Here is a 27989-nt window from a genome sequence, read left to right as displayed (position 1 = left end):
CCCATCCATAAATTGGAGTAACTGGACCAATCTACTTCATATTTTGCATTTGTAAACCTTTCGAATGATAACCAATAAAACTCCTACCTTCCTCTAAAACAAATACTACTAGCTCAATTATCCGCCTGAATCGAGTGCAAATTGCTGAAAAGCGACGAAATGAACGCATAATTCATAGCGAAGCTGAGATGCACTCGGCAATTCTTAAACTCGAGAGCTTAGCTTGTTAACACACGCAAGCTACAAGCAAAAGAGCTGAAGGTTGTTCAGAACATGGACAGTAATTCAGATTTCAGATAGCCACCACCACCAGGTTCCAGGGGCACACAAACATTGTCTGCGACGAGCTAGAGTCTCCTACTAAGTCGAGCTAACTCAGAACCAACAAAAACCAACTCTCTAGAAGTCTAGGTCACTACGGTAACTCAACTCCACGGAAGAGGCCTCTCACTTCACAAAGTGGGGGTTGAGAAGCTTGGCGATCTCAAGGAATCCAACACGCTCCCGCTCAGCAAACAGGGCCTTCAGCTTCTCATCACAAACCACCACCTTCTTGTCTGCGGGATCCTGAAAGCAAAGGGTGAAAGTGTTACACAAGTTAACATGCAAAGTGGCTGTGAAAGTGAGAGGTATCTTCCCCGTGATCACAAGGCAGACAGTGCAGTATGAGAATGCAGATGGTAAAGCGGACTTGATAAAAGTGTGAATCATGCCCAAATACATCTAGTACATAACTATGCACATCCCTAAAATTTTATATGACGTTTGGTGCGCAAGCAATCTTTAATGATGAGAAAAAGAACCTCAGGACATTGTTTGACCCCCTTAATTATCTCACTAACGAGTTTTTCAACTTTATCATACTAAATTTGAAGTCCAAAGTTAAGGTTCTGTGGAGTTGGATTCTAAGCAATCCAAATCAACCGAGCACCTGTATCAACCCAAAATTCAGATATAGAATTGGGATGATCTTTCAGATACAAAGGCAAATAGAAATTACAACAGCACAAAATCCTGAAAGCATATCCTGTTCAACAAATATATTCCCAAGAAAAAGAAAATTATATGTTTATCACAACCAACTAGTAGAGCATTACAATCATCAGATCACCCGCCGCGTACCATATCAAATGCACCACTATATGTAAGACCACAATGCCACAAACTCCATCGATTCTCTGAACCCAAATATCATGTACTGTGACTTAATGATAATGCCTTCAGACTTCAGAGTTCTACTTAATTGGAAATGTCATGGGCAGACAGAATGATCTATCATACAACCTTCTCGCTTACTTCATTGTAATGCCTGGAAGCGGCGGAGTAGGCGCATCGAGGGGCATACGTGTTCAGGAGTGAGTGGTGTGTGTGTATTACAGATGTGTGCGTGTGTGCGCCTTACAGGTGGGGCTGAATTGTCAGCCGGCGTGTTAGCTGTTAAAGGTGTCGAACGAGAAACAGTGTGTATCGTTGTTGTTTCTGAATGAGAAGGAAATATCCTATCGGGGTTCAGGGTCTTCCCCTTCCCCAACCATACTCCAATCTCTCTGCCTATGTTGATCTCACGCCGCCAGTGAGCCGCCGATAGCCACGGGGCATTACAGTTGGTATCAGAGAATCATCTTCCTCGGCGTGGGTGTTGGGGGTGGCGGCGGTGCGCCACATCGGCGGAGCAGGCGGCGCACGGCGGCGGTGCTTCATCTCTCTGATTCAGGTGTTCCACTTTACAATTCCTTCTTCCCTCCGACGATTTTGGGGCACAAGGCCTTGGATCGGTTGCTGGTGGGTCAAATTGCAGAACTCTGTTGATCTGAGCCGTAAACAGGGTGGGTTTGCTGAGGTCTCGTCGTTTGCCGCGTGGCACCGGCGACGGCGATTGACTTCCTGTAAATCCCATTCCATCACGGGTCGATTTGTGGGCAATTCACCACGGCTCCACCCAAACCTTCAGTGCAGTCTCAGTTGCTTCTGGACGCCATGGCGGAGGGAGCTGCGAAGGCTGACGCAAAGCTGGATAGGTTGATGGAATCTGTTGATCTACTGTTCTCCAAGATAGAGGACCTTCACATTGCTCAGCAGCAAATGCAGGTCAAGTTGGATATCAACAGTAAGGCCATGGATCTGTCCATGAGAGAGCAACAAGTCCTAGCCCAGCAATTGGAGACTACTGGTCAAGCAGTAGCAACGCTTACTTTGGAACAGATGAGGAAAGAAGATCAGGGCAATGGGGACAGTCCAACACCATCCACCAATACTGCTCATCGTCAGAATCACTACCGCCAGGACCATTCAGCTTTTGGGGAACCACATTACCATCGTTCTGCTACTGGTGGGCGTCCTTTTGGGCATACTGCTCACAAGAACTCATTGCCCAAAATGCAGTTTCCCAGATTTGAAGGTCAGGACCCAACAATTTGGCGTGACAAGTGTGAAACTTACTTTCAGATGTTTGATATACCTGACCATATGAAGATTATGACGGCAGTCATGCATATGGATGAAAATGCCTCAAGGTGGTTTAGAGTTTACAACAGGAAAAATATGGTGGACAATTGGGATCAATTCATCAAGGATGTAGAGCAGAAGTTTGGAGCATATGACTATCAACATGCCATAGATGCATTATTGGATCTCAAACAAGTTGGCTCAGTAGAAGATTATGCAGCTGCTTTTGAAACACTTCAATTTCAAGTAGACATGCATAGTGGGGGCATGCCTGACACATATTTTGTTTCCCAGTTCATCAGGGGGTTAAAGCCTGACATCAGGTATGCAGTTCAGGGTCAAGTCCCCCACTCAATGGAGAGAGCAGTAATGTTGGCAAGAATACAACAACAGAAACAAGAAAAGAATACCAAAAAGAGTCTGAAACCTTTGGGCAGCAACAGATGGGCTTCTACTTCCTCTGCTGGTAAATTGGAACAGCCCAAAGCAGCCACCACCCCTACACTTTCTAAGGAGAGACAACTCAGAGATTACTGCAGAACCCATAACCTGTGTTTCTATTGCAGGGAACCTTATGATGCTACCCATGCTGCTAAATGCACTAAAAGACCAAAAGCTCAAGCCAATGCCTTGATACTTAACGATTTGGACATCCAGTTAACTGAAGAAGTCTTCACTCAGCTGGACATTGAGGATGCTTTAGCTGCTGATTTTGGTACTCTGTCCTTGAATGCCATTGCTGGTACAGATGAAGGAGAAGTTATGAGGTTGAGGGCTCTTGTCAAGAACAAGGTGATGTTGATGCTCGTGGATAGTGGTAGTTCCCATTGTTTTGTTAGCTCCAGATTTTTACAGAAGGTTGGCATACAACCAGTACCAGCACCCCCAAAGGTAGTTCAAGTAGCAAATGGAGAAGTATTGGTTTCTGACCAGGTGGTACCCCAACTAGCCTGGTGGATACAAGGACATACTTTTACTTGTGATATGAGAGTTTTGCATCTAGAGGCTTATGATTGCATATTGGGCTATGATTGGCTCAAACAACACAGCCCCATTACACACCATTGGGAGCATAAGACCATGGAATTTTGTCATAATGGTGCACATGTCACTATTCAAGGAGTTAAGACCAGCAATCTAGCTATTCAGGAGCTCTCAGCTGACAAACTGCTGAAGTGGGATGCTGGCAATGATATATGGGCTTTTGCCATAGTCAAAGCTCTACCACCTCAAGAACCAGTACCTGTACCTGATGCAGTTCAAGAGGTCTTGGATGAATTTGCAGATATCTTTGCTGAGCCTAAAGAGTTGCCTCCACCCAGAGTGTATGACCATCCCATTCCCATTATTCCAGGTGCTATTCCTGTCAACTCTAAACCTTACAGATACTCACCTTTACACAAGGATGAAATAGAAAGACAAGTGCAAGAACTCTTAGTTGCTGGCCTTATAACTCCAAGTACAAGTCCTTATGCTTCCCCTGTCCTTCTAGTTCAGAACAAAGATGGCACTTGGCGTTTTTGTGTTGATTATAGGAAACTCAATGACATCACTATTAAGAACAGATTTCCCATGCCTATTATTGATGAAATATTGGATGAACTTGCTGGTACTAAATATTTCACTAAGTTGGATATGAGAGCTGGCTACCACCAAGTGAGGATGAAGGAATGTGATGAACATAAAACAGCCTTTAAGACTCACCAGGGCCATTACCAGTTTAGGGTCATGCCATTTGGGCTTACCAATGCCCCAGCAACTTTTCAGTGCACAATGAATGAGATTTTGGGTCCATTCCTGAGGAAATTTGTGCTAGTGTTTCTGGATGATATCTTGATTTATAGCCCCACCTTGGCATTACATATCCAGCATCTCAGACTTGTTCTGGAAAAATTCAGGGAACACCACTTCTTCCTCAAGCACAGCAAATGTTCTTTTGCTCAACACCAGCTTGATTACTTGGGCCACATAATTTCTGATCAGGGTGTGGCTACTGATCCAACCAAAATAGAAGCAATGCTTGAGTGGCCAATTCCTACCAATGTAACTGAGTTGAGGGGATTTCTGGGTCTCACAGGCTACTACAGAAAATTTATCAAGCATTATGGTTTGATGGCCAAACCTTTGACTGTTCTGCTCAAGAAAAAGCAATTTGAGTGGTCTGCACTAGCTCAAGCAGCCTTTGACAAGTTAAAGGAAGCAATGGTAACAGCTCCAGTGTTAGCCATTCCAAATTTCACTAAACCATTTACTATTGAAACAGATGCTTCTGACTCAGGAGTGGGAGCTGTGCTGATGCAAGGAGATCAACCGGTGGCTTTCATGAGTAAAGCATTAGGACCCAACCATCAGAAATTATCTATCTATGAAAAGGAGTTCTTGGCTTTGATAATGGCAGTTGAGAAATGGAGGCCATATCTCCAGAGACAAGAGTTTATCATCAAAACAGATCACAAGAGCTTATCTTATCTCAGTGAGCAAAACCTCCACTCAGAAATGCAAAGAAAAGCAATGACCAGGCTTATGGGGTTAAAGTCATCTACAGAAAGGGCAAAGAAAATGTAGCAGCTGATGCTTTGTCAAGATGTTGTCATTTGCTAGCAATACAAGCTATTTCTGAAGCTCAACCTGTGTGGGTCCAAGAGGTGCTTAATTCTTATACTACTGATCCTCAAGCTCAAGAACTATTAACCAGGCTGGCAATCAAATCTCCAGATGAACAAGGGTTCTCATTACATCAAGGGCTCATCAAGTTCAATAACAAAATCTGGATTGCTGCAAATTCAGCCTTACAAACAAGACTAATTGATGCCTTACACACTAGTGCTATTGGAGGCCACTCTGGCACAAAAGCTACATTACAGACTCAAGCAACTTTTTTATTGGAAAGGTTTGAAAACTGATGTGGACAACTTTGTCAAACAATGTACAATATGCCAGCAAGCAAAACATGAGAACACCCATCCAAGTGGTTTGCTGCAACCTCTTCCCATTCCTCAAGGTGCTTGGCAGGATATATCTATGGATTTTATAGAAGGCTTGCCACTGTCAGAAGGGTGTAATGTCATATTGGTGGTTGTTGATAGGTTCACCAAATACAGCCATTTTATTCCTCTCAAACATCCATTCAATGCACAAGCAGTGGCAAAAATAGTACTTGACAATGTGGTCAAATTACATGGCATGCCCAGGACAATTGTCTCTGACAGAGATAAAATCTTCACAAGTAATTTTTGGACAGCACTGTTTAAATTGGTGGACACAAAGTTGCTACGGAGTTCAGCTTACCACCCTCAAACAGATGGTCAAACTGAGCGTGTCAATCAGTGCCTTGAAATGTACCTGAGATGTGCTGTCCAAGATTCACCCAAACAGTGGAAAACTTGGCTTTCTTTGGCTGAATTATGGTACAATTCCAATTATCACACTTCTTTGGGCTGCTCTCCTTTTAGAGCTTTGTATGGGTATGATGCAGACTTGGGCACATTCTTACCCCTGGAACCTCAAGATGCCAATCCAGCCGTTGAGTTTCTGCAACAAAGGGAGCATCAGTTGGCCTCCCTGAAGCAACGTTTGGCTGCTGCACAAAATCGTTTCAAGCTTCAGGCAGATGGCCACCGTGTTGACAGAAGTGTTCAGGTGGGCGAGCAAGTTTTACTCAAACTTCAACCTTATATCCAACAGTCAGTGGTAACAAGGCCTTATCCAAAACTTGCCTTCAAGTACTTTGGCCCCTTTGAAGTGGAACAGAAACTCGGCCAGGCTGCCTATAAGTTGAAATTGCCAGAGCGCAGTCTCATTCACCCAGTTTTTCATGTCTCTCAACTCAAGCCATTCACACCCAATTACACCCCAGTCTTCAAGGAACTACCAAAATTGACAGATATGTCTGCACAAGACTTGTCACCTGAAGCTGTGCTTGATCGCCGTCTGGTGAAGAAAGGATCCAGAGCCATTCCTCAAGTTGTGGTCAAGTGGACAGGCATTCCTGCTACTTCATCAATGTGGGAAGACTTTTACGTTGTCAAGCACAGGTTTCCTGACGCCGTTGCTTGGGGACAAGCAACATCTGCAGCCGGGGGAGATGTAATGCCTGGAAGCGGCGGAGTAGGCGCAGCAAGGGGAATACGTGTTCAGGAGTGCGTGGTATGTGTGTATTACAGATGTGTGCGAGTGTGCCTTACAGGTGGGGCTGAATTGTCAGCCGCCGTGTTAGCTGTTAAAGGTGTCGAACGGGAAACAGTGTGTATCGTTGTTGTTTCTGAATGAGAAGGAAATATCCTATCGGGGTTCAGGGTCTTCCCCTTCCCCAACCATACTCCAATCTCTCTGCCTGTGTTGATCTCACGCTGCCGGCGAGCCGCCGACGGCCACGGGGCATTACATTCACCTACGAATAATTGAATAAAAACAAATCACAGCACCAAAGCATTGCGATGCTTATAGCAAGAATAATATTAGTTCATAAGCAAAATCCTAACTGATGCAGTGACTATTGGCTGAATCCTTATCGATACATTGACTATTGGCAGGATGCTGATTGATAAATTGACTACTGGCAGAATCCTACAGTGACTATAGGCAGAATCCTGAACCAGATCAACTAAAATGAGGTACCTTTAAGAGTAAAATCCTACATTAGTTCCAGTTTGAAGCTATTAAACGTATGTACTATGCATCCAAACAAGATACACCGACCGCTCTACAGATACAGGGTAAGTAAGTTAGGGTTATGCTCGGGACCTGAAGGTTGTGCTGCTTGATGTAGGCCCAGAGGCGCTTGAGAGCCTCGGTGCGGGGGATTTCCGGGACGCCCACGATTGCCTGCAGCGCCGGCGAGACGGGCTTCGGCTGGGTGATGCCGGTCGCCCTCTTCTTCTTCGGGGCCGCCTCCGCCGCAGCCGTGGCCTTGGACGAGGCGGCCGCCGCGCGCACGACGACGGGTGCGGCAGCCGCGCGACGCGGCGCCGCGGCGAAGGAGGCGGCGGCGGGAGGAGCGGCACGGAGGCGCGAGGACGGGAGCGCGGAGAAGGAGAGCGACGCGGCGGTGAGCATGGAGGAGGCGGCCGCCATTTTGGGCTCAGTTCTGTGGTCGGAGCTTGCTTGGGGCTTGTCAGGGGTTCGGATAATGGCGAAGGGAAACGAGGGTTTGGGGGGGGTTTGGACTATGGAGATGGCGTTGGTCCCCGTGTTTCGAAATCGGAAGCTTCTAGGCTCAAGGAATCCGAAGAGACGCGCACTAGTAAACCTCCGTCTTCTGTACCGGAAGGCGGTTTCCATGTGGAGCGCAGTATAAAGGCTGTTGCGATCGTACGAGTGCGTTATCCAACATGGAAGGCGTAAATTACACAGGGAATGATTTGAGTAGTCCGTTCAACCACGCAAAGGATTTCAACGGGTCCAGGTACTCTTGAAAAGAGCCTCTTGTAATTACAGAATTATTAAAGTTCCCGACAAAAGGTAAGCAGAGGCGCAGAGCATATATTCTTTGGTCTCCACTAACCTCCTGTTCGTAATCAAATATTCTTTTAAGCCCGCTCAAATGGGCGGCTTACTGCTGGTTAAGCATAATCTATATACTATAAAGGGAGAGAGAATTGAAAACAATTTTCACCTGGAGTTATATTTTCGTACCCCTCACACAGGCTCATCTGGCAGATCGAGGGTGTGACGAAAGGAGGGGCAGACCGAAAAAACTGACGATTCTAAAAGGGTTTGCTGCCCATTGTTGTTTGTTTTACTTTTGCATCACCTGATCTACAAGTGTTTCTCTTTGGACGCCACCGCCTCCCTCATGATCGTGCTCCAGTCCCGCATCGCCGACGTCCTCGCTGTCTACATCCCCCGCCGCCGTCGTGGGGAAGGGCATCCTCCTCGACCACGCCACCGGCGCCTGTGTTCCTGACGCCGTTACAGGGTTGCACCGATCACGATCTGCACTTCTGCAGAGCCACACCGGCTGGGAAGGTACGTATCCCTTCCAAAATGCATGCAAGCATGATGCAAGCTGATTACATAATCTGCAGGAGTACGAACTGAACCGAATGGTTGGTTTACCATACATCTTATCTTACGTCGTTCATTAGGTTTGACTATTTATCTCATGGGCAGGTTTATCTCTGCTTACCTGATTTACCCGTTTGTTCCATGGCTACATAGGTTAATTGCCAAATTGCATGGAATTTGTATACCAAAGCATATTAAGACAGTCAAACGATGAGTGCTTAATGTTTCTAGCAATCTAGCATATTACCTGTGCCTTCACGGTCAATGAGCATATCGATCTATTGAGCTGTGAATGTCTCACTTGGAACCCACGAGGTAGCAACATGTTAGAAACATGATTGAACAGACATAAATTAAACAATAGAAAGGTAATGTATTAAAAAATATTTTATTTTACTTCATGCATGATACGTTTTTAATACATATCCCTGTGTGTTTGCAATTCGCATTTTGCTCTTAATTTTTCTGGTGCTCTCTTAGATTAAATCAGAGGAGGAGAAGAATGAACTAATGCTTTTCAGTGCCCCATCAACGATGATAAAATCATGTGTTTTATCCTTGTTATTCTGGACATTCACAAGCCATACAAATTAAACCTACCAGGAAGCATTCTGCCTAACCTACTACGAAGGATAGTATCTAGATGTTTTAATAAAAGTGGGATTAAATAACTTTGGAATGCCCTATCCCTTTTGTATTTGTCAATGTAGTTAATTCTCTGAACAACTCCTTGCAAGCAATAATGACAACAATGACACAAGCTGGTTGTTAATTAAAGCTTATTGTACATCTGTTTTTTTAATGGAAATTGCAATGCTACAATTCTAGGTCTTATATGCCTTCGTGGAAATCATCATTGCTGAAATGTACATGTCGTAATCTATTTTTTCTATAAACGGTGAGAAGCTAGGTTATCTTCTTGCTCGCATGAACAAAACCAAGGAGCTTTTGCTTAACAATTGCATGTGTGTTTTCTATAATTGGACCTGGAGGGAATGAGAAGCTGATCTTCAGGCCAATCTGTGGTATTGTTTCATGTTGGCTCAGCACCCCCAGTTAATTTGTGTAGGCACTACATGTATTTGAAATGTCTGTAATTACAGCTCATTTTTCTTGTGGCTCTCAACAATGGAGGCTACCTTCAGGCCATGACCAAACAGCAAGAATGTTCAGATCATCAGAACTCGGAGTCTCATATCTACTGATCATGTGTAGTTACTTGTTGAACTAGGTTTAAAAATATTTGTAGCATTCCACAATTTTTTTACGATATCAATGACAGTTTCCAGAATTACACAAAGCCAATATGAATCTCTTGTGAATTAAGTGGGGGATATTGCCATTATATTAATAATTAATTAAATAGTAGGAAATAAAACATTGGGTAACAGTCATTGCCTTGTATGTTTTCCACTTCCTTTATGCTAAGGTACATCCGTGTTAAATAAAAGTGTTATTCTTGCTGATCTTATTATAGAAATTAAAAATTAATACATATAAGTAGCACATTCCTTCTTTTGGCTTTATCAGGTGGATGAGATGGATTCACGTTCCAATGTGAATTGATGATTTATATACTTCTTTTTGCAGTTGTTTTTTTAAAAGAGTTGTTATACCTTCACAATCTGTTGTTTGGATTACAACTAGGACCAGGCACTTGACGATCTGCTTGGCGGTATATATCTCTTGTTCTCAAATCTGTTCTGTGATCATTCATGCCATTATATTAGTCTGATAGATGGACATACTTTAAATTTAAAGGAGGGATTGAAACACTTCGCATCACAGAGGTGTAGCCATAGTCAGGTGCTTATCCAAGATGCAATTAGCCAATTATACATGATTCTCAATCTATTGAAATTCAAGGCAAAAGAAAGTGAATTTATGTAATTCTGAAGGATGAAGATGCTGAAATTGTTCTTTTTTGAAAAGGAAGAAGACAGGTAAGGTTTGTGCTTACTGCTTACATAATTTTTTTTGTGATACTTATATTTGAATTATTTAATCTAATCCGTGTATGTCAAGCCATCGACATTCAAATTTTGATATTTTATTTTCTAGACGAATTGGTAGATTCAAAATGTTTATTAAGGAGCAGCATGTGCACTTGATTTCTTATGAAGGACAAATGCCTCAGATTATAGACGTGTTGCGTGTGGTATATGATGCGGTCTAAACTAATTTATAATTTCAGGATGACTACTTATTTCTTTTCCAGTGTTCCTTTTCCCTAATTTCATGTTGTTTTTTCTAAAACCATGTAGGTTCACAAACCATTTGCCAGTCAACAGGGTTTCACTTCATGGTTCCAATTTCATGTTGTTAAGGAAGCTGACCAGAGAAATATTTTACAAGATTATATCATCGTAAGTGGCCTTCTCTTGCTTTGATTTGTCCATGACAAGCTGTAAGTGGCCTTCATGATTGCTCCGATAAGTCTAAAGTTTTGTCTGTTGCATTGCAACTGCAATTGTGTTCTTGTGTATTCGTCTGGTCTTTTTCATGTTACTATTTCCTGTTAAACACTACATCTTTAATGTTTCTCTTTTGTATTTGTGACCTGCAGAAGGGCTCTTTCAAGGTTGAGGCATGAAAATATTGTTGAACCATATTTGGCTTTGTCTGAGGCTCAAAAATCTAAAAGATATTCTGTTCTTAAAGGTTTTGCTTTCATTTCTATTAAGCCCATAGGTATCGTCCCTACATTCACAAAATGTTTTTAGACAGGTTGCATAAAAACAATGAAAATCCTTGCCAGTTCTTTGATGCACTACCTGAACAAAAGATCAGAAATCGACATACAGAGAAAGAGTATTTCTTTAGACAGATCCTGACAAGGTTAGCTTTTATTGAGAGATCTGGTTCAACCTTTATGCTTCTATATACTTGTTTGATATCTTTGTGAAGAATACCCTCCTGATGCATTAAAGCTAATCGCAATAAAAAGTGCTTTTTAGGTTGACATCTTCTTAGCATGGATAGTTTTGTCATAAGTTTATTGTGAACTTTTCTTGTCTTTCGGGACGAAAGGAAAACCTAAAACATCTGCAGAGCCTGCTTCTTGTGCACTCAATGTTGATCTGCAAAGGCTAAGGCTGCATCTCACGCGCCCATGGAGTCGATCAGGGTATAGCTTTTCCGTGACACAATAAGGGCCCTGCTTCTTTCCATGAATATTTTACTAGGCACTGTTTTGCAAGCCAACCTGATGTTGGTTTCTGGAATATTGCTCAGTTTACTAGGCCACTGTCATCTGCAGAACTTATTAGTCAAGATGAGGCAAATTATATAATGGAGAGGTTAGTTTGTTTCTCCCATCTAAATTAACTATTTGCAGTACACCTCAATAACTCATTAATGAGCTGCTTGTTCCACTCAAGGCTGCTATCCTGGTTTTCTAAAATACATGCCAGTTTGGAACAATTTGCTCCTATGTGTTGGAAAGGAATAAAAATAAATAGCGAAATTAACCTTGAAATTTAACCACTTATGAGTTGTTCTGTTAGTATTGTAGACTTTTGGTGAATCATAATACATATTCCACAGAAATTATATATTTTTTGGCTGAAAGATAATTGAGTCACGCTCTCACGACAGATGGCTGAAAGACATGCCTTCAAGATAAAGATGAGGATATAGGAGGTGACAATGATAACGGCAATGAGAATAAGATTCTCATGGAGGAGTAGAGCCTGAGGGTGGTGTTTGAGAAATGTGAAGAAAATATATGTTGTTTGTTTAGGGAAACTACATTAGGACTACATTAAAATACTTGTATGACTACATGTTCCCTGGCTCATTCATCCCAAGACCAAAGTCTGAAGATGTAAATGATCAATCAGCGTACGAGTTAGTTAGCTATATGATGTATTGTTGACAAAACAATAATTATGATTTCTTATAGCTATATTTATTAATAAATATCTTGTATGTAATTTATTTTTAATCGCGTGCGACACTTCAACTAGTCCGACAATCCGACAAAAAGAAAGAAACAGAAATGCTGCTGCGTTAACCAATTATGCTACATAATCCAAGACCAAATGATCTTCTCCGGCATCAAAACGCCACGCACCCACGCTATCTATGTACATCTCGAGCTCCTCCAATGGCAGTGGCACTCCAGTTCGCGCACCCTGATCTGCAACTACAGTTCACCACCAGCCAGAGAGAAGCCTAACTTGCAAGCCGTCCAGTCCATTCCACGGAGCTCAGCTCTTATAAGATTGCAAGGGTTCCGCGGACTGGTGGGTGTTGGATGAGTAGATGTCAACGGGTGCGCTGGTGCAATTGCTGCTCGAATCGATGACCCTGGTGTGGCGACGTTCACGGTGGCGGTCGAGGTAGACCACCACAACACTGATGTCGTCGTGGAAATGCCGCCTCACTCCCCTCTCAATCGTCCTCAGGTCGCGGTACCTGACCTCCCTTTTCCTTGTTGCTTCCTTCAAGGCAGCCTTCACCAATCTGTTGGCTATTCCCTGCACAAATTTGTGAAAATTTAATTAGTTATAGTTAGACTGCAAACTATGCAAAAAAAATGAAGACCCTGTGATGAAATGACCGATGATGATAACTTACAGTTCTTGGATTCTTGAAGACAATTTGCACAGCAGCATCATCACTGAGGTGCTCCCAAAGACCATCTGAAGCAAATATCAGGAATAGGTCATTTGGTTTCAGCTTGCGAACTTGAATTGATGGTTCAGCACTTAGAGCTGGCCTCTTCAATGCAACAGGGGGGCCAACTTGCCGAAACAAGGGGTCCAAGCTGTACTCCGGTTTCTTCAGATAAAAATCACCAATGGATCTTGACACCTGACAGTAAAGCCATCACATGTTAGCTTATGTTACTATGTTTCTCTACTTATGTGAAACTTCACATTCACCAGTGTTTGGCACTTGGCCGAGCTCATTAGTTCGCCAAGATATAAAGCAGCTTGCAACACAAAGATGCAGCGCACATGCAGAAGTTGTAAACCCAGGATAATGCTAAGTTGTAACTAGATATTTAAAGAATAACGATCACACTATATGAAAGAAAAAGACAGGATACAAAAGTTGATTAAACAATGTGTACAAGTTCATTAGTCAGCCAAGATATGCAAAGTAGCTTATAACACAAAAAAGTAGCTCACGTGCAGAAGTTGCTGCCCCAACCTCCCAGGACGCTATGCTAAGTTGTACGGTAGCTAAAATCTGAGAAGATATTTTGCAGAATAGTGATCCCTAAGATATGAAAAAGTCAAAAGTTGGCCATTTCAATGTTCTTTCTTAAAGTGGTGAGAAAAATCTTCTGTATGATCAGCAAGCTCAAGTCCTAAAAATTTAGAGGAAGACTTTTCCATTTTGTCAGTTCCATTTCTGCAATACTGTAATATTTAACCCCTCATAGTATGGATCATCAACAGCACAGCAATATAAGAACACAAAGTTAGCAAATTCTCTGACTTGCTGGCTGACTGAAAACCCACTAAAAGATCGAGGAGGTAGCTTAATTTCCAAGTTTAGGATCCTCCTGGCTATTCATCGTGGTCACGTGGGAGTTCAGACTTGGGTATAAATTACAGAATTATGATAGAACTTCATAACCAACTTGTAAGTCCACTATGCCATATCCTAACTTGCAAACAAAATAGCCATAATTCTAACGCAGACACAGCAAGAAGGAATCAAAGATGTAGTTTTTAAACAGCAAGCAGCCATCTTTCACCTCCAAATTCTCCCACAGACACACCAAGTCAATCAAATGAAATGGCTAATTCATCGCATCCTCACCTGAATTATCCCCTTCACTCTCCACGCCCCCCTGGCATGTACCACGATCTGCGCGTCATCGGGGTTGAGAGCGGCGAGCTCCCGCCGCACCTCCTCGGACGCCGCGTTGTGCTCGTCGGACAGCCGCTCGGCGACGGCCACCCCTCCCCCAACCACTCGACGCCCGAGCACGGCGCGGGAGTCCCCGAGGTTGGCCACGTAAAGCGTGTCCCCGGAGATGGCCCCGAGCAAGCAGCAGGAGCCCACAGCGGCCATCCGCGGCCGCTTCGTCCACTCCTGCCTCACCTGCTTATGGAACTCTTCCTCCGCCGCGCCGAACGCCCTCCGGATCACCTCCGTGCTCATTCCCCCCTGCTCCGTCGCGAAGCCTGCCACAAGAAAACCGCAGAATCAGCTAGGCACGATCAAAGGCAAGAAAGGAGAAGGCGGGTGCTAGTAAACAGCAATCAAACGCACGTTGGACGTGGGGGAAGAGTCGGGATCGGAGGAAACGGGAGGCGTCGACCCCGCCGTGTCCGTCGTAGACGCCGACAAGCGTGGCGGATGGGGAGGCCAGCACCTGCGCCTGGTCCTCCATGGCCACGTTCGCCTGCGCCGCGGCCATCGAGAACTCCCCCGCCGCGTGCGGCCGCAGCTCCGTCTGCCACAGCATCCCGTCCGCCGCCGCCGCGCCCGGCGGCCAGTGGCCGCAGCACCTCGTCAGCGCCCTCAACATCTCCGCTCACCAACCGTAAACCAAAATCCAATCTTTCCTCTCTCTCTCTCTCTCTCTCTCTCTCTCTCTGTGCAGGCACGAGCGCGCGCAAGATGGGTACCGCAGCTTGTTCTTGGCTTCCTCCTCTATCTCTCTCTCTCCCTATCGACTCGTCTGAGCAGGTGGGAATCAGAAATGGGGAATTGTTCGGCGGTGGGGTTAGGTTAAGTAGCAGGGCACGAGGCCTTGGTGCGGGGGAAAGCGCGTCCGGGGTGAGGTGAGGGTGGGGAAGAGGCGCGGAGTCTACGGTGGTTATCCTGTGAGGTGTCGCTTTATAGGATTGGGTGATTTGACTCGCTGTTCTTGGGTTTTTTAGAACGGGTGCGCGGTTTACTGTTTGTTCAAGACAGGTAAGCTGCGTGGACCGGGTTCCGTTGATAGGTAGTTGCATCTATCGCTGTTGCATCTATCGCTGTAATTTCGTCTCCTTTTCTTATCTGTTACACTGCCTGTCAGCCTGTATGCTGACAAGGTGAAGGTACACGGTAGCTTCATCCCGTTTCCAAATCCAAATGTCACACTGCGTGACACACGTTTATTTACAAATACTCCACTTGTATACTGCTATGCTTTAGCACATCACGTGTATAAACAGTACTGATAATTTTTTTTACTTGGCCTACCCGGAATAGCTGGCACGGCTGCGGCTGCAAGCCAGCAGCACCAACAGTCGATGAGCTGCTCTTCCTTTGTAGCAGTAGCTGCAGCCGTGTTGCATGTGTTAAGAACATACTTAAACGTATAATCTTCTTGTATAATCTTCTTCACAGTGTCTTCTATGTTTTGTGTGTTCATAAAGTTTAGGTGCGTAAGAACATCATATCAGCAGTTCAGCACTATGTATATATGTGATTCATGCCTTGAATTATGTTTTGTGCATACTTATGTTTGGAGCACAACGATATTCTTCCCACTTTATATACGGATTTGAATTGTTCCTTCTACAAATTCTCGTGAACTGTCCGAATGATTTGTACTAGTTTTGAAATTTGGAAAAACAGTCGCGTGGGCTACAATGATCCGGCGATACGGCACCAAGGATGGTACCGCGTGGTTGAGGTGGATCACTGTGCATGAGCAGCCTGGACGTGTAAGCTGTGGTGGCAACGGTGGACACATACCGCGGGAGGCACGGAAGGTGGACTTGTGATCGCAGCTGTGCAAGTACGGCACGATGATCACGGCCGCAACCGCAACCGCAACCACAAAGCGAGGCGTAGTGAACACACAGGGGACGGACGGTTCACTCGTTCACACGATGTATAACGGGCTAACGGCTTCGCTAATCTGGCACGACTGCAATAAACAAACCGCGATCGGCCTTCCAGAAAACCGGCGAGTGATTCCCGGGACAGCTGTCACGATGATAAGCTGACTCCTCTCGCGCCGCCGGCTGAGATATTCGGGAGTGAGTGGACGCCGAGGAGGACGCAGCTGCCGCGCGCTGATGCTTCCAGAAACGGCAAAGCGCGAGAGCCCGCCCGCGCCCGTGACGACGGCCGGCCGGTGGTGGTGGGGCTCCAGCCGGCCCGCGTCCCACCCGAATCGGTGGGTTGGTTTGCCAGTTTCACACGTTTGGAAGCTGGAAGCTGGCGCAAGGGGAGAGATCGAGGAGAGCACAGCTTTGGATATGACGAGTGATCTTTCGCCGAACACGTGACGGCAGGCCAAGTGCCTGGACCGCCCTACGCCGCGTGGGGTGTGGCTTCATGAGCGCGGTGAACCCGAGCGATCGATCACACGGGCAGCGACAGTTCCGGTCCGTAAAGTCCTAGAAGTTGACTAAGCTTATCACGGGGGTGTGCGTGTGCCGTGCATGATTCCTACCGGCCACTGCGCTGTAGTTCCTACCTGTGAGCAGTGCGTGCACTCCGTGTCGCGGCCAGCAGCGTCATGAGCCAGCCGGCCGCCGCTCACGAGTCTCCGAGGGAACTGGGAAGGGAAGGGACGGTGCGCCGGTCGCACAAGAAAGCCAAGACCTCGTTTTCGTGAGACGAAATGGTCTGAACAAATAGGCGCCATCCGGATCCAAACGTGCGTGTAGGCTCCTCGCCGTCGCCGGGCGGCCACACCGGGCTGGCAGATGGTTACAGTATCGGTGGCAGAGCATAATCCAATACGCAAGGCCGTGGCCTGCAGAGCAATCAGGTCCAGAACAATGGCATGCGATCCATGACTGATGCCGCCTCGAACGAGATCGGTCACGGCCTCACGTGGCGGCGCCGTTCACCGAAGTCTTTTCCAACCCTTGACCGCCGGCCGGTTTGTTCGCTGACGCTGCACCGAAACGCAAAGTGACGGCGGCTAGCTACTGGGGCGAATGCAGCATGTCACGTCCAGTCAGCAGACGGTACTGGGACCACACATCTCCAACATGGCAAGGGGAATTCCTTCGATTTCGGAATTTTTTATTACCAAAGGAAATTAGTATATTCAGGGAACCAAAATTTCCAGGGAGAGCTCTCTTTCGTCTCTGGCGTGCGTAGAAATTACATAGGCGGGATCATTTAATTCGACAACGACGTTGCGCTGCTGCTCAGCTCAGCTACTGCTCAGCTCACCGAAACGTATCTGCTTGCCACGACTACTTTTATTAAATTAAATAGACACAAAACCGCGATTAGTCTTTCCAGAACCCCGTGATCCCGGAACAGATGTGCCGAACTGCCGATGATAAGCTGACTTTTTTTTGATAGGCCGGCGGGAAGGCGAGCTGGCAGAGATGCTCGGCCCGCGGAGAAAGTTAATTAGTTACTGCGCACCGATGCTTCCACGACTGCGTTTTCACCGAGCAAAGCTCACCGCGCCGACGGCGACGTCGACGCTGACGTGACGCGCGGCCTCCTGACGACGGCCGCAGATCGCCGGCGGCGATGGGTGGGGGAGATCCAGCCGGCAGCCGTGACGCGCGAATCCGCTGCGGTTTCGGAAGCCGGTTTTTGCATTGCCCCCGGGATTGGCCTCGCTCGATGTCCATCTCTTTGCTGCTCTACTAGCTGTTTTCAGCCGACGACGAACACCCCGTGAGGTCAGGGCAACTGGGGCAAGTGCTTAGAGCAAAGAGTTGCTATCCAACTTAAAATTTAGCAAATCAGTAAGAAAATCGTAGTCCAACAGAGTTACTATCTGATTCTTCATCTCATCCGATTTGCCAAACTTCGTCTCACACATGCCAAACTTAGCAAGTCTTTGGCAAGTCAATTTGCCTTCCCAAAGTGTTTGCCCCGCATGCAGTAACTACCATAATTGATAGTGCAAAATAAAGAGATTGTTGTAGTGCGAAATGGAGAATCTGTTGGAGTGGATGGAGAGTGTATATTTCTAGAGAGTAACCTAGTTGTTAGTATTTGAAGAGTGGTAAATGGATAGGTTGTTGAAATGAGAAAGTCATTATAGCTTGGATAGAGAGTCAAAAGTTTGTTGGAGGTGCTCTTAACCTTGCACCGCTGACTTGCCTTGCTGGCTCCGTGTGCGAGCGAGACCTGCTGCGGGCCTGCTGCGGCTGCGTTCGGTGAACCCGAGCTCTGTAACACGCTTTTCGATCGGGCTGCACGGAGGGCGACCGTTCCGACCCGGAAAGCACTAGAACTTGAGTACGTACTTGACTGCGATGCTAGTTGTGTATCACGGGAAGGTGCTGCCACGGGCGCCACTTGTGCCGCTGTGCGTGTGACTCAGTGAGTGTGACCGAGTGGATGCGTTACGTGTCGCTTCCGACAGGCGACAGCGTCAGTTTGTCGGTCGCTGCTCAGGAGTCCGAGGAGGCAAGGAACAGGGGGCATGCACTGTGGGCTGTGGCCGACGCGCCGGTTGCGTGTGGAGAAGCGGGCGTCGCCAGCCGTGGATCGGACGGAGGGAGGACGACACGGTTTTCTGCGAGCAGCGAGAGCTGGCTCTTGCGCGGTGCCCGACGGATCGGAGTGACAGGCGGAACTGGAGGGAAAAGATCACCGCAACAGAGCGCACGCGAACGGAAAAGGGAAAAGGAATTGTTGTTCTTCGCTCGATGATGACAAGCTTTTGCCGAACAAATTAAGCTGGACTTCTAGTTCAGTCTTTTTCATGGGTTTGTTACGGCAGCGAGGAGAAGAAAAACGACTGCCTGTGGGGTCTCGATCCCATCGTGCGTTAGTTTCTAGACTCTATTCGCCGGGCACGCGTGTCGTTGCAGGAGAAACGGCACGTCCCCGCCTCCCCGGGTAAGACACCCCCGGGCGACGGCATGGCGAAGTCTTACCGCTTAACACGGAAAATCAGTTCACGAACAGTGACCTGCGTGCGCGCACTGCACGTCTTCCGTGACACCGGCCCGTCGTGACACGGCGCAATGCCGTGCACTCGCGACCATTCCTAACTTCGGAAAAGGCTCGTCGTCGTCCCTGACCGCCGGTCCACTACTCCACTCCACTTGTCCGTGTGCGTAGACGTGCGGTACAGATTCTGGACTGGCACGAACGATTTCCGGCTAGTGATTGTGGCTACTTTGATGTGGACATCGTCACCGGTCAGCAGGCGTTGGAATAACCAACTTAGACAAAAACAAGCACTACTCTTAGTTGTTAAGGCCTCGAATAACCAACTTTCAGTGTGTAAAATTCTCAATCACAAACGACGCACATCAACTAGGACACAGCAAGTTAGCAAGTGTGACAGGAGCCATATGGTGGCTTGCCCAAGAATTTAGGAGATCGGAGTGAACATTTAGCGTAGGAGTATATAAAGTACAAGGCGCAATGCGTTGCAATTCGACAAATCAGCATATGCGCACGCACAACTAGTCCAGTTAATTCCAAAGATTAAATATTAATGTGTTTCTTGATGAAAAATAATTATATTAGATAAAACAAGCTCGCAGAGATATGGTACCACAAAAAAGATGCAGCAAGAGCGGCTGTGTGCGCTTAAGAGAGAAGCAGTCAGCAAAAATATCATGCTTGAACAAAACGTAAGGATGGATGTAGGATTGGGTGATTTGACGTTCGATTTAGTTAGTCAGAAAATTGTTGGTGGTGCCGTCGTGGCATGTAGGTTGTTGATGGATATGTGGGCCTGACATTACTGGTGACAGAATGATGCAAAATAATGGTCCACGTTGCAAAATTTCTCGTATACGTGTGCCTTCATCCAATTTTATAGAAGTTAAGAGAAGCGTCAAGTAATATTCTGCCTCACAGTCACGGTAATAGAGGGAAAGATGAAAATCTCGTCTCTGTTGCAAAATTTGGCGGAGTTCTTCTGAAATTTGGCGGGTCCACATCGCAGTGACGAAGAATTTGAAGTTTATGCATGAGGGCATGTGGCACAACATGAGATGTAGAACTTGGTTAACATAATACCACAACCTCCTGTCAAAAATTCATCTTTTGACTTTTATGGTACACCCCACCTCTTCTCCTATCATTCTCTAACAAAATTTTCATAACCGTTAGTATGTTGCTAAAGACATTTGTAAAATCAGCACGCTGTTCAAAGGTTCGCTCCCTCCGTTACAAATTATAAGTCATTCTTGAGAGTCAAACCATTTTATGTCTGACCAAAATTGCAGAGATGATCACAAAGTTTTATAGCACGGAATAAATATACTATGAAAATATATTTAATGAAGAAACTAATTGTACTTATTTGGTATGAATGTTAGTACTTTATTGTATTATTGTATAAATTTAATTAAACTTGAGATGCTTCGACTCTCAAAAAAATTTAATGACTTATCATTTAGAATGTAGGGAGTCGAAAGGTGTCTCCCTCTTGTTTTTCCAGTACCCTTACTGTTCCCTTTTGTACATAGTTTGAAATAGGCTAACGAACGTGCGTTGCATTGGTGGCGTGGCAACGTGACAGCAACAGAAGTGCCACATGGCCGTATGCAACGGAAATTGACGACACATGACCCTATTTTATTGCTGGTACGAGTAGCTAGGACGGCGGTGCCAGGTGTGGTGGTAACGGTGGAGACACAGCCTCCACGTACGGGAGGCATAGGGGAAGAACGGTGGACTACTGGAGTAGCTTGGATTCCCAGGACCACGAGTTTGGTCGAGTACGCAGAGGAGATCGTCGGTAGAAAAAAGGATAGAATTAGCACAGATCGTGAAACGTATCGGCCTGCTAATCTGGGCATCTGGCACTACGAAAATCCACAAAACAAACCGCGATTAGTCTTCCAGAAAACCGGTAATCCCGGACCAGCTCACAGCTGTGATGATAAGCGGACTCCCTGATAGGTAGTTGGGTGGTCAGGCGAGTGGCGGCGGCGGGCAGATACTTTTGTTCAGTCAGAAGAGAGGTAGGTGGCCGAGGGGACAGGTGTCGCGTGCCGATGACCGGGTGGCTTCTAGAAAGCGAAGCACAGGAACGTCAAAGCTGCCGCGACCGGGAACGTTGCCCCGTGACGAGGGCAGTGAACGAGCCGAGCGCCCGTCCCCGCCGGTGGGTGGGAGTGGGTCGTCTCCACCGTCCGGCATCCCGCCGTGAACCCGTGTGCGACCTCGCGGTTTGATCACGCGCTGGGACTGGGAGCCGGGCCCGGCCGGCCTCGCCGCACGGGCTATGGAAGGAGGGCACAACTTGGCATTGGCTACGAGTACGACGAGGAGGAGTAGCGTATGCCTTCGCCAAGGACGTGCGAACGGGGCAGCTGCTCGTTGGTACCGTTCCGTTGCGTCCCCGTCCGATCCGTGTGCGAATGTCTTCGACGAACCTACTAGTTGCAGCGGCAGGTGCAACCGGGGACTAACCCAACCAAAAACCTCTTGTTGGAAGACCACCACACGGACAGCGACGATTCCGGCCGGTCGAGGAAGTCCTCGAGCTCGGCTGCTATCACGGGGAGGCGCAACCGGTCCTGCGGCTACCGTTGTCGATCGACTGCACACTGACCGAGTGGACGCGCTCCGCGTCGGCTTCCCCCATCAGACGACCGTCCGTCGCCGCTCACGAGTTGGAGGAATGGGGGGCACTGTGGCGACCCGCGGAGATCCCATTCCCAGCAGTGGCCGGGCGGCGGGCAGGCATGCCTAGATCACGGGGACGCGTCGTCGTCCAGAAGGTCGCCCATAGGAATGATGAGAGCCGAGAGCTGGATCATCTGTTTTGCTCGGACCAACCAAATTTCTTGTTACTCTGACAGAGTGACAGCGAACAGGATCTGATCATCGCAGGCAAACTTGCTGCCGGGCAAGCTGATCGTTACGGGGGGAGAAGGCTGCGTCGATCCGGAGCCTGTAGAAGCGTGGAACAACCCACGAGGTGTGACCAACGGAAAGGTAAGTCCCGGAACAACGACACGCACCGGGCACCGGCACGTCATCGGCGAGCGCGACCGACCCAGCTTTGAAGGTTCTTTGACAGCCGTTCCGTTCCACTGACCCAAGCTGTAACAGTAGTGATCATCAGCGGGGCACCTGGTTGATGTGAACAGCACCAGTCCGCAGTAGGTGTGCAAGTTTAGAGCCACTGCTCCTACTCGTGATGACCGAGTGTATGGCCTTATTTAGTTGCCCAAAGTTTGGAGGTGCAAAATTAACGTTATAGCACCGTAGCACACTGTAGCCTTTCATTTGTATTTGTGAATTATTGTCCAAATATTGACTAATTAGGCTTAAAAGATTCGTCTCGCAAAGTACAATAAAACTGTGCAATTAGTTTTTAATTTCATCTACATTTAATACTCCATGCATGTACCGCAAGTTTGATGTAATGGGGAATCTTCTTTTTGCATAGTGTCAGAGTTGGGAGTTTTGAGGGAACTAAACATGGCCTATGTGTTCCAAGGAACGCCAGCTGGTCGCAGGCGCAGGCCATCACGTGTTCGAGGAATGGGGACTTGCGCGTCGTGCGGGGAGAGATCGGAACGGCACCTATTTATACTAATTACAGTATTAAATATAGATTAATTATAAATCTAATTCCTATAATTAGGTTTAATAGATTCGTCTTGCGAATTTGCTCAGCAGTTTTGCAGTTAGTTTTATAATTAGCTCATATTTAGTCTTCCTAATTAGCCTTCGAATATCCGATATGACAGGTTAAACTTTAGCACCTGGTATCAAACACCTGCTAAATCACTTGGGAGACGGCAGGCAGGCGGTGGCCGTCCATACCTGGTTTCACGCGTGAACAGAGGAAGGAAATGTCTTTCATCACAGTCGCAGGATTCGTTAACGAAAGATCAGTTCCGCTGGCAAGTACATGCGCTGCACCTGCACGTCGTCAGCGAGATCGGCCGGTGTGGATCGATAGAATCTGAGAACCCGTCTCCTAGCACGGGGAGGCCGTTACCCGCTCCGATGTGAACACGTTCCGTGTCGCATCCGACTGCGCCGGCGAGTCGGTCGCGGCCCACGAGTCCGAGGAATGCGGTCGGTTGCGTACTCGCGTCGCGTGTGGAAACAAGAGCGACTCCGCCTGTGTTCTGCCTTCCGTTCCGTGTGCCACGCTTCCAACAAACGCCAGTCCGGTCGCAGCCCACGCTTGTCCGACGAATGGAGCACTGTGCCTACGCTACGTCCACGTGGGGCGTCGTGATCGTAACTTGCGGGGCGGCGCACAGCTAGTGTGGTAATGGATCATCATTCTCATGTTTCCTTCACAATCCAAGTTAGCTTTATCTATTTTAACTTAAAAATCATATATTATTATTACCTAACCCTTGTTAAATCTGATAATTAATTTTCCAAGTCCATACGCCTAGCGGCACAGGGATGGGGAGCATCCACGCCTAGTTCACTCCCATATTTCTTCTTGCTCTGGCAGCTCAACATAGCTACTCCTACAGCGAGCACAGGATGAGAAGTCTGTACCGAACCCCGAGTATCCGAACGGCCGTGAAGGCCCCGAGGCCCGTGCTCAGCCTTGCCGGGCGAGCAGATCGTTAAGGGCAGCGTCCAGAACATGACATGGAAAAGCGTGGAAAACCACCAGCAGAAATTAAAGATAAGTTCCAGAACAACGACGTGCATTGCTCAGCAGTCACTCACCAACGACATCGACCGGGTGACTTGGCAAGGCCACTCACGTCACGCAATCGCGACTATTCCAGGTTTGGGGGCTTCTCTGACCCCCAGTCCTCTTCACTGACCGACCCGGGCGCCGGGAATGCAGTAAGAATGATCGTGGAATACCACAACTGACAGTGACCACTCGACCCAGACATCACCGGTCTGCAGTAGGTGCAACGGGAAGTTTGGAACCACGTTTCTCGAACGTGACGTGGAAAATGATTGCCAGGGACTGAATTTCCACCTTCCACGGGAGTTCGCTTCCATCGACCCAACCCAAATGCACACATCAAGAACATGCGAAAGCGAAACCATCACACGCCGAAAGAAAGTTCAGCTCCTTAACTGAGACAGAATGTTATTTTGTAGCACAGCATGCTTGAACAAATGTAGCGAAAAAGAGTTCCCAAACTTGAGACGCAAATTAGAGAGATACCCCGGCTACTTCGTCAAATTCACTCAGCCTCTGACTCCGACTGGCAAATGGGGAGGTGGTAGGTGTCCAGCTGCCAGTACTTCTGCTTCACGCCCTTCCAGACTTCATCGGCCAGGCAATCTTTCACGGGGAGAGGGATGAACTGCGTCGAATACCCCAGGTTCGCCAGCTCCAATGCGACGAGCTGGCAATACACCACGTGGAAGAACGCGTTGTCGCCGCAGAGGCCGTTGAAGTATGAGTAGATACCTCCAGGCTTCAGTAGCTTAGGAAGGTGTTGGTGGAATTCCCTCATGTCCTCGTAGTATTCCCCATAAGTGTCAAAAAATATACCTGTGAGAAAAAGAATGTCATTACAGAACATGTCCCAACTACGAACATATAGCTTTAGCATTTTGATCTGCTTTCCACTAACCAGTTAAAACAAGCTGGGCCAATTCCTTTAAAGTTTAGCATGTCAATATAGATTACCTAAAATATCATTTGAAGAGTTTATTAGCTTACTAGACTCCCCAGCAATACTACTGTCTACTGATGGATTCCTTGTCTGTCAATTGCAGTATACAGATCAAATTTGCAACGAACTGTTTTTATACTAGTAGTCGGAAAGTCAAGTTATTTGATGGCAGTATCTAATTATCTATTCTGTGTGTGGATTCATATTCATCTCTGATGGTAAATAGATTAAGAACTTTTTCTTTAAAGAAAACAATCAGAGGAGGTCATCATCACGTCAGCAGTTACATATCATTTTCAGCTATCATACCGAACACTTTCAGCATAGTTGGTTGCAGACTTTCAGATTGCTTTCTTGCTTTCCTTTGATGCTTTAAAATAATTGAAAAAAGGCTAGTGATGTATGTGTAAGTCAAAGTCTCAAAGATGGCAAACTGCACATGACTTGACATATCCAAAACTAGATTTTATTGAGGAACTATGCGCTCATAATTCAACAATTTATCCACAAAGAATGCTGACTAGTGCTTGAATTCAATGAATTGTCATGCACTTCACATCTTCTATTTGAACATATATTATTCAGCATTACAATTTCAAAACGATGACTGACAAGCATTATCTAAATCTTCAATGGCATTACTATCTCTGCTGATAAATAAAGTATGAAAATGCATGATGTAGAAACAAGCATCCATACAATCGAGATAGAAACTATGCTTGAACTCAGAAGCTCAAATCACTTATTTTGAACATATCTGCTACAAACAATCTACTGTAGGACACTCAAAAACGATTAAAAGCATGGGGAAAAGAAAGGGTCCATTTCTATGGAAAATTTGAGTGTGGTGCTGTTTGGTAGGAAAGAATGCTGGTTTAGGTGCTTGTGTTCCTCACCTAATAAGAGCTATGAGGGGGAAAATGGAGAAAGAGATACGGACAAAGCAGATTAATAAGAACAGACAGATTCTCAGGTATTGGTTTTCACACTTTGTGATTGCTTGTTGCGTAAAATGTATCACACATCAGATTGGTTTATAAGTATTGTAGTATCTTCCAAGTTCATGCGTTTTTTCAACTAATCTATCCAAAACGTTATTTCCTCTATCTGTTCCTATGTTTTCTACTACATTACTCTGGGGCTGCTATGTGCAGCCCATTAGGGCCCAGGTCAGATTAGATTTATTATTTTGAGACAAGATTAGATTGACTTCATTCCTTAATTCTAGAGATTGGTTTCTTAGGAGTCAAGTCACTCCATCTATATAAGGATGGGACTGTAACTCTTTTGATTAAACAAGAAGTAGATCAAGAATTTCTATCTCCAGCTATCCCTGCCCTTGTGGTGTGGCCGTAGTTCGTTGGCATGGTTTTAAGGCCATTTAAAATAGCCATGACAGGGGTTGTGCATTTCCAGTGTTTTTGTCATTCCTTTTCCATTATATTCATGCATCACAAAGAGGACCTATGGCCTAAGCGCTTGCCAACTACTTTTCTCATTCAATCTAGCTCTAAGGAGAATCACAATGATTAGTGAAGAGTGCCCCACCACAATTATTACTTCAATGGATGAAGATACTCAAAATTTAATGACATGTTTAAACAAGGGACCACCTTAACATAAATTCATCAAGAAAAATAATAATGTTAGTTCTGTGCGCAGTGTTGCAAATTACTACATTGGAGTTGAAGCTAAACAAGGTTTCCTGGTGCCATGCCAGGCTATGCACAAGAAGCCTGTGTGCTGATTCTTCTGCTGTGAAAGGTCCAAACTCACCTCTGAAAATTTTTAGCAGCACGAATCTGAAAGCTTTCACTATATTATTATAGTTTTTTAGACACTTCTCTGTTCTAAGTTCTAACAAACTTGTATTGTATGACAAAACAACCACCAAAACCAACTGGAAAACTAAAGCTGCCTTTTCAACCATTCATCAAAATTGTGAATCTAACAAAATCCTATGACATTCTAGAAAGGCCACAAAGACAGAGAAACAGCTATTGCTAAATCATATAGCATTATAGAAAGGCAACAATCTTCTTTCACCTTTTGCCCAACTTTTCCGTGCTTCTCAATTCCTCTGCTAGAGCATGCCAACAGTAAGGCAACCCATGTAAATGTTACTGCAGACACGCCTAGAACTACAACATTCCTCAACATGGAAACTTATCCCCAAACAAGCAATCATCGCAACATCAAAGATCAAACATGACAGCAATGAACTGAATAGGCAGAGTTAAAAAATTTCTCATACCATCATAAGATCCGAGCTGCGGCATCACGTCCTGCCATCTCCCGAACACGATCCTGACGTTCTTCTTCTCGCCCCACCCGAGCTTGAGCATCCGCGCGTACACCTCTGGGTGGGCCTCGACGATGGTGTGCTCCTCGGGCTCGTACCGCTGTATCGCCTCGTCCACGAGCCCCATCCCGAACCCAATGTTGAGCACCTTGCCGCCGCCTTGGCACACCGCCCGCGCGTGCGCCTCCATCAGCGGCCGCTCCCACGCCATCATCACCGCCTTGCTCTCCGCGTCCATCACCCTCTCCTCGCTGAACGAGACCCTGGATTCGAGGTAGCTCTCAGCGGGGGCGCTGTCGGAGGCGTTCGCAGGGGCCGCCTGTCGTCGCGCGACGGTACCGAGGATGAGCTCGGAGCGGAGCGCGTGGTCGAGGAGGAGGTCGTAGGTGTCGGGCTCGGATGCGAGGTCCCCCGCGGAGAGGCCCGAGGGGGAGAGCGCGTTCCATGGCGCACCGCACTCGAGGAGGAGGCGCGCAACGGCGGCGTGCCCCCCCGCGGCCGCGTGCATGAGGGGGGTCAAGCCGGCGGCATCAAAGTGGGTCGCGTCAGCTCCTGAAGCAAGGAGTCTAGCGACTTCATCCTCGTCACCAGACTTCGCCGCCGCGCAGAGCAGCTCCTCCGGCGACTTGCCCTCCTTGCTCTCCGGCGCCGCCGCCATTTTTTTGGGTCGAGCAGTTGAGTTCCCCCCCCCATTTCTCGCCCTCTCTGAGGTTTTTGCTCACGAGCTCTGGGCCTTTTGATTTCTAACTAGGCCTATCTGGGCCCATTCAGTTCACCGGGCTTAGAGGCTTACCGGTCCGCAGACACCTTAG

At 46.7% G+C, this 27989-nt stretch overlaps 3 protein-coding genes and 1 long non-coding RNA gene across 5 annotated transcripts; 1 reads left to right on the top strand and 3 right to left on the bottom strand.

Moving 5' to 3' along the window:
• Positions 1–175: 175 nt before the first annotated feature.
• On the bottom strand, positions 176–7634 carry LOC117839177 (uncharacterized). Its single transcript, XM_034719452.2, has 2 exons — positions 7189–7634; positions 176–567 (listed from the first exon to the last, which is right to left on the bottom strand). Exons 1-2 carry the CDS (start codon positions 7516–7518, stop codon positions 448–450), a joined length of 450 nt encoding a protein of 149 aa, XP_034575343.1. The 5' UTR covers positions 7519–7634; the 3' UTR covers positions 176–447.
• Positions 7635–7750: 116 nt separating this feature from the next.
• Positions 7751–12312, top strand: LOC117839493 (uncharacterized). Of its 2 annotated transcripts, XR_011897323.1 has the most exons (4): positions 7751–10126; positions 10213–10394; positions 10716–10817; positions 11018–12312. It is a non-coding gene; the product is annotated as an uncharacterized lncRNA (long non-coding RNA). The 2 variants fall into 2 exon arrangements; XR_011897322.1 differs by having other exon boundaries at positions 10716–12312.
• A 130-nt stretch (positions 12313–12442) lies between these two features.
• Positions 12443–15218, bottom strand: LOC117839492 (probable protein phosphatase 2C 34). Its single transcript, XM_034719831.2, has 4 exons — positions 14686–15218; positions 14230–14597; positions 13033–13269; positions 12443–12932 (listed from the first exon to the last, which is right to left on the bottom strand). The coding sequence occupies exons 1-4, from the start codon at positions 14942–14944 to the stop codon at positions 12663–12665; spliced, it is 1134 nt and encodes a 377-aa protein (XP_034575722.1). The 5' UTR covers positions 14945–15218; the 3' UTR covers positions 12443–12662.
• A 9078-nt stretch (positions 15219–24296) lies between these two features.
• On the bottom strand, positions 24297–27979 carry LOC117838788 (protein arginine N-methyltransferase 2). Its single transcript, XM_034718953.2, has 2 exons — positions 27130–27979; positions 24297–24751 (listed from the first exon to the last, which is right to left on the bottom strand). The coding sequence occupies exons 1-2, from the start codon at positions 27833–27835 to the stop codon at positions 24438–24440; spliced, it is 1020 nt and encodes a 339-aa protein (XP_034574844.1). The 5' UTR covers positions 27836–27979; the 3' UTR covers positions 24297–24437.
• Between the last annotated feature and the right edge of the window lie 10 nt (positions 27980–27989).

The sequence above is a fragment of the Setaria viridis genome, chromosome 9 (assembly GCF_005286985.2).
Source record: "Setaria viridis chromosome 9, Setaria_viridis_v4.0, whole genome shotgun sequence".
Taxonomy (NCBI): domain Eukaryota; kingdom Viridiplantae; phylum Streptophyta; class Magnoliopsida; order Poales; family Poaceae; genus Setaria; species Setaria viridis.
The sequence above is the reverse complement of the archived record's forward strand: the minus strand, read 5'-3'. Positions and strand labels throughout refer to the sequence as shown.

Bases quoted from the DNA above. Each gene is read 5' to 3' on its own strand.
- LOC117838788 (XM_034718953.2), bottom strand. From the start codon at position 27,835: ATGGCGGCGGCGCCGGAGAGCAAGGAGGGCAAGTCGCCGGAGGAGCTG. The intron at 24,752-27,129 runs GTATGAGAAATT...TTTTTCTCACAG, and splicing joins GCAGCTCGGATCTTATGATG to GTATATTTTTTGACACTTAT.
- LOC117839177 (XM_034719452.2), bottom strand. From the start codon at position 7,518: ATGGCGGCCGCCTCCTCCATGCTCACCGCCGCGTCGCTCTCCTTCTCC. The intron at 568-7,188 runs GTCCCGAGCATA...CTTTGCTTTCAG, and splicing joins TCAAGCAGCACAACCTTCAG to GATCCCGCAGACAAGAAGGT.
- LOC117839492 (XM_034719831.2), bottom strand. From the start codon at position 14,944: ATGTTGAGGGCGCTGACGAGGTGCTGCGGCCACTGGCCGCCGGGCGCG. The intron at 14,598-14,685 runs GTGCGTTTGATT...TTCTTGTGGCAG, and splicing joins ACTCTTCCCCCACGTCCAAC to GCTTCGCGACGGAGCAGGGG. The intron at 13,270-14,229 runs GTGAGGATGCGA...CTTTACTGTCAG, and splicing joins GAGTGAAGGGGATAATTCAG to GTGTCAAGATCCATTGGTGA.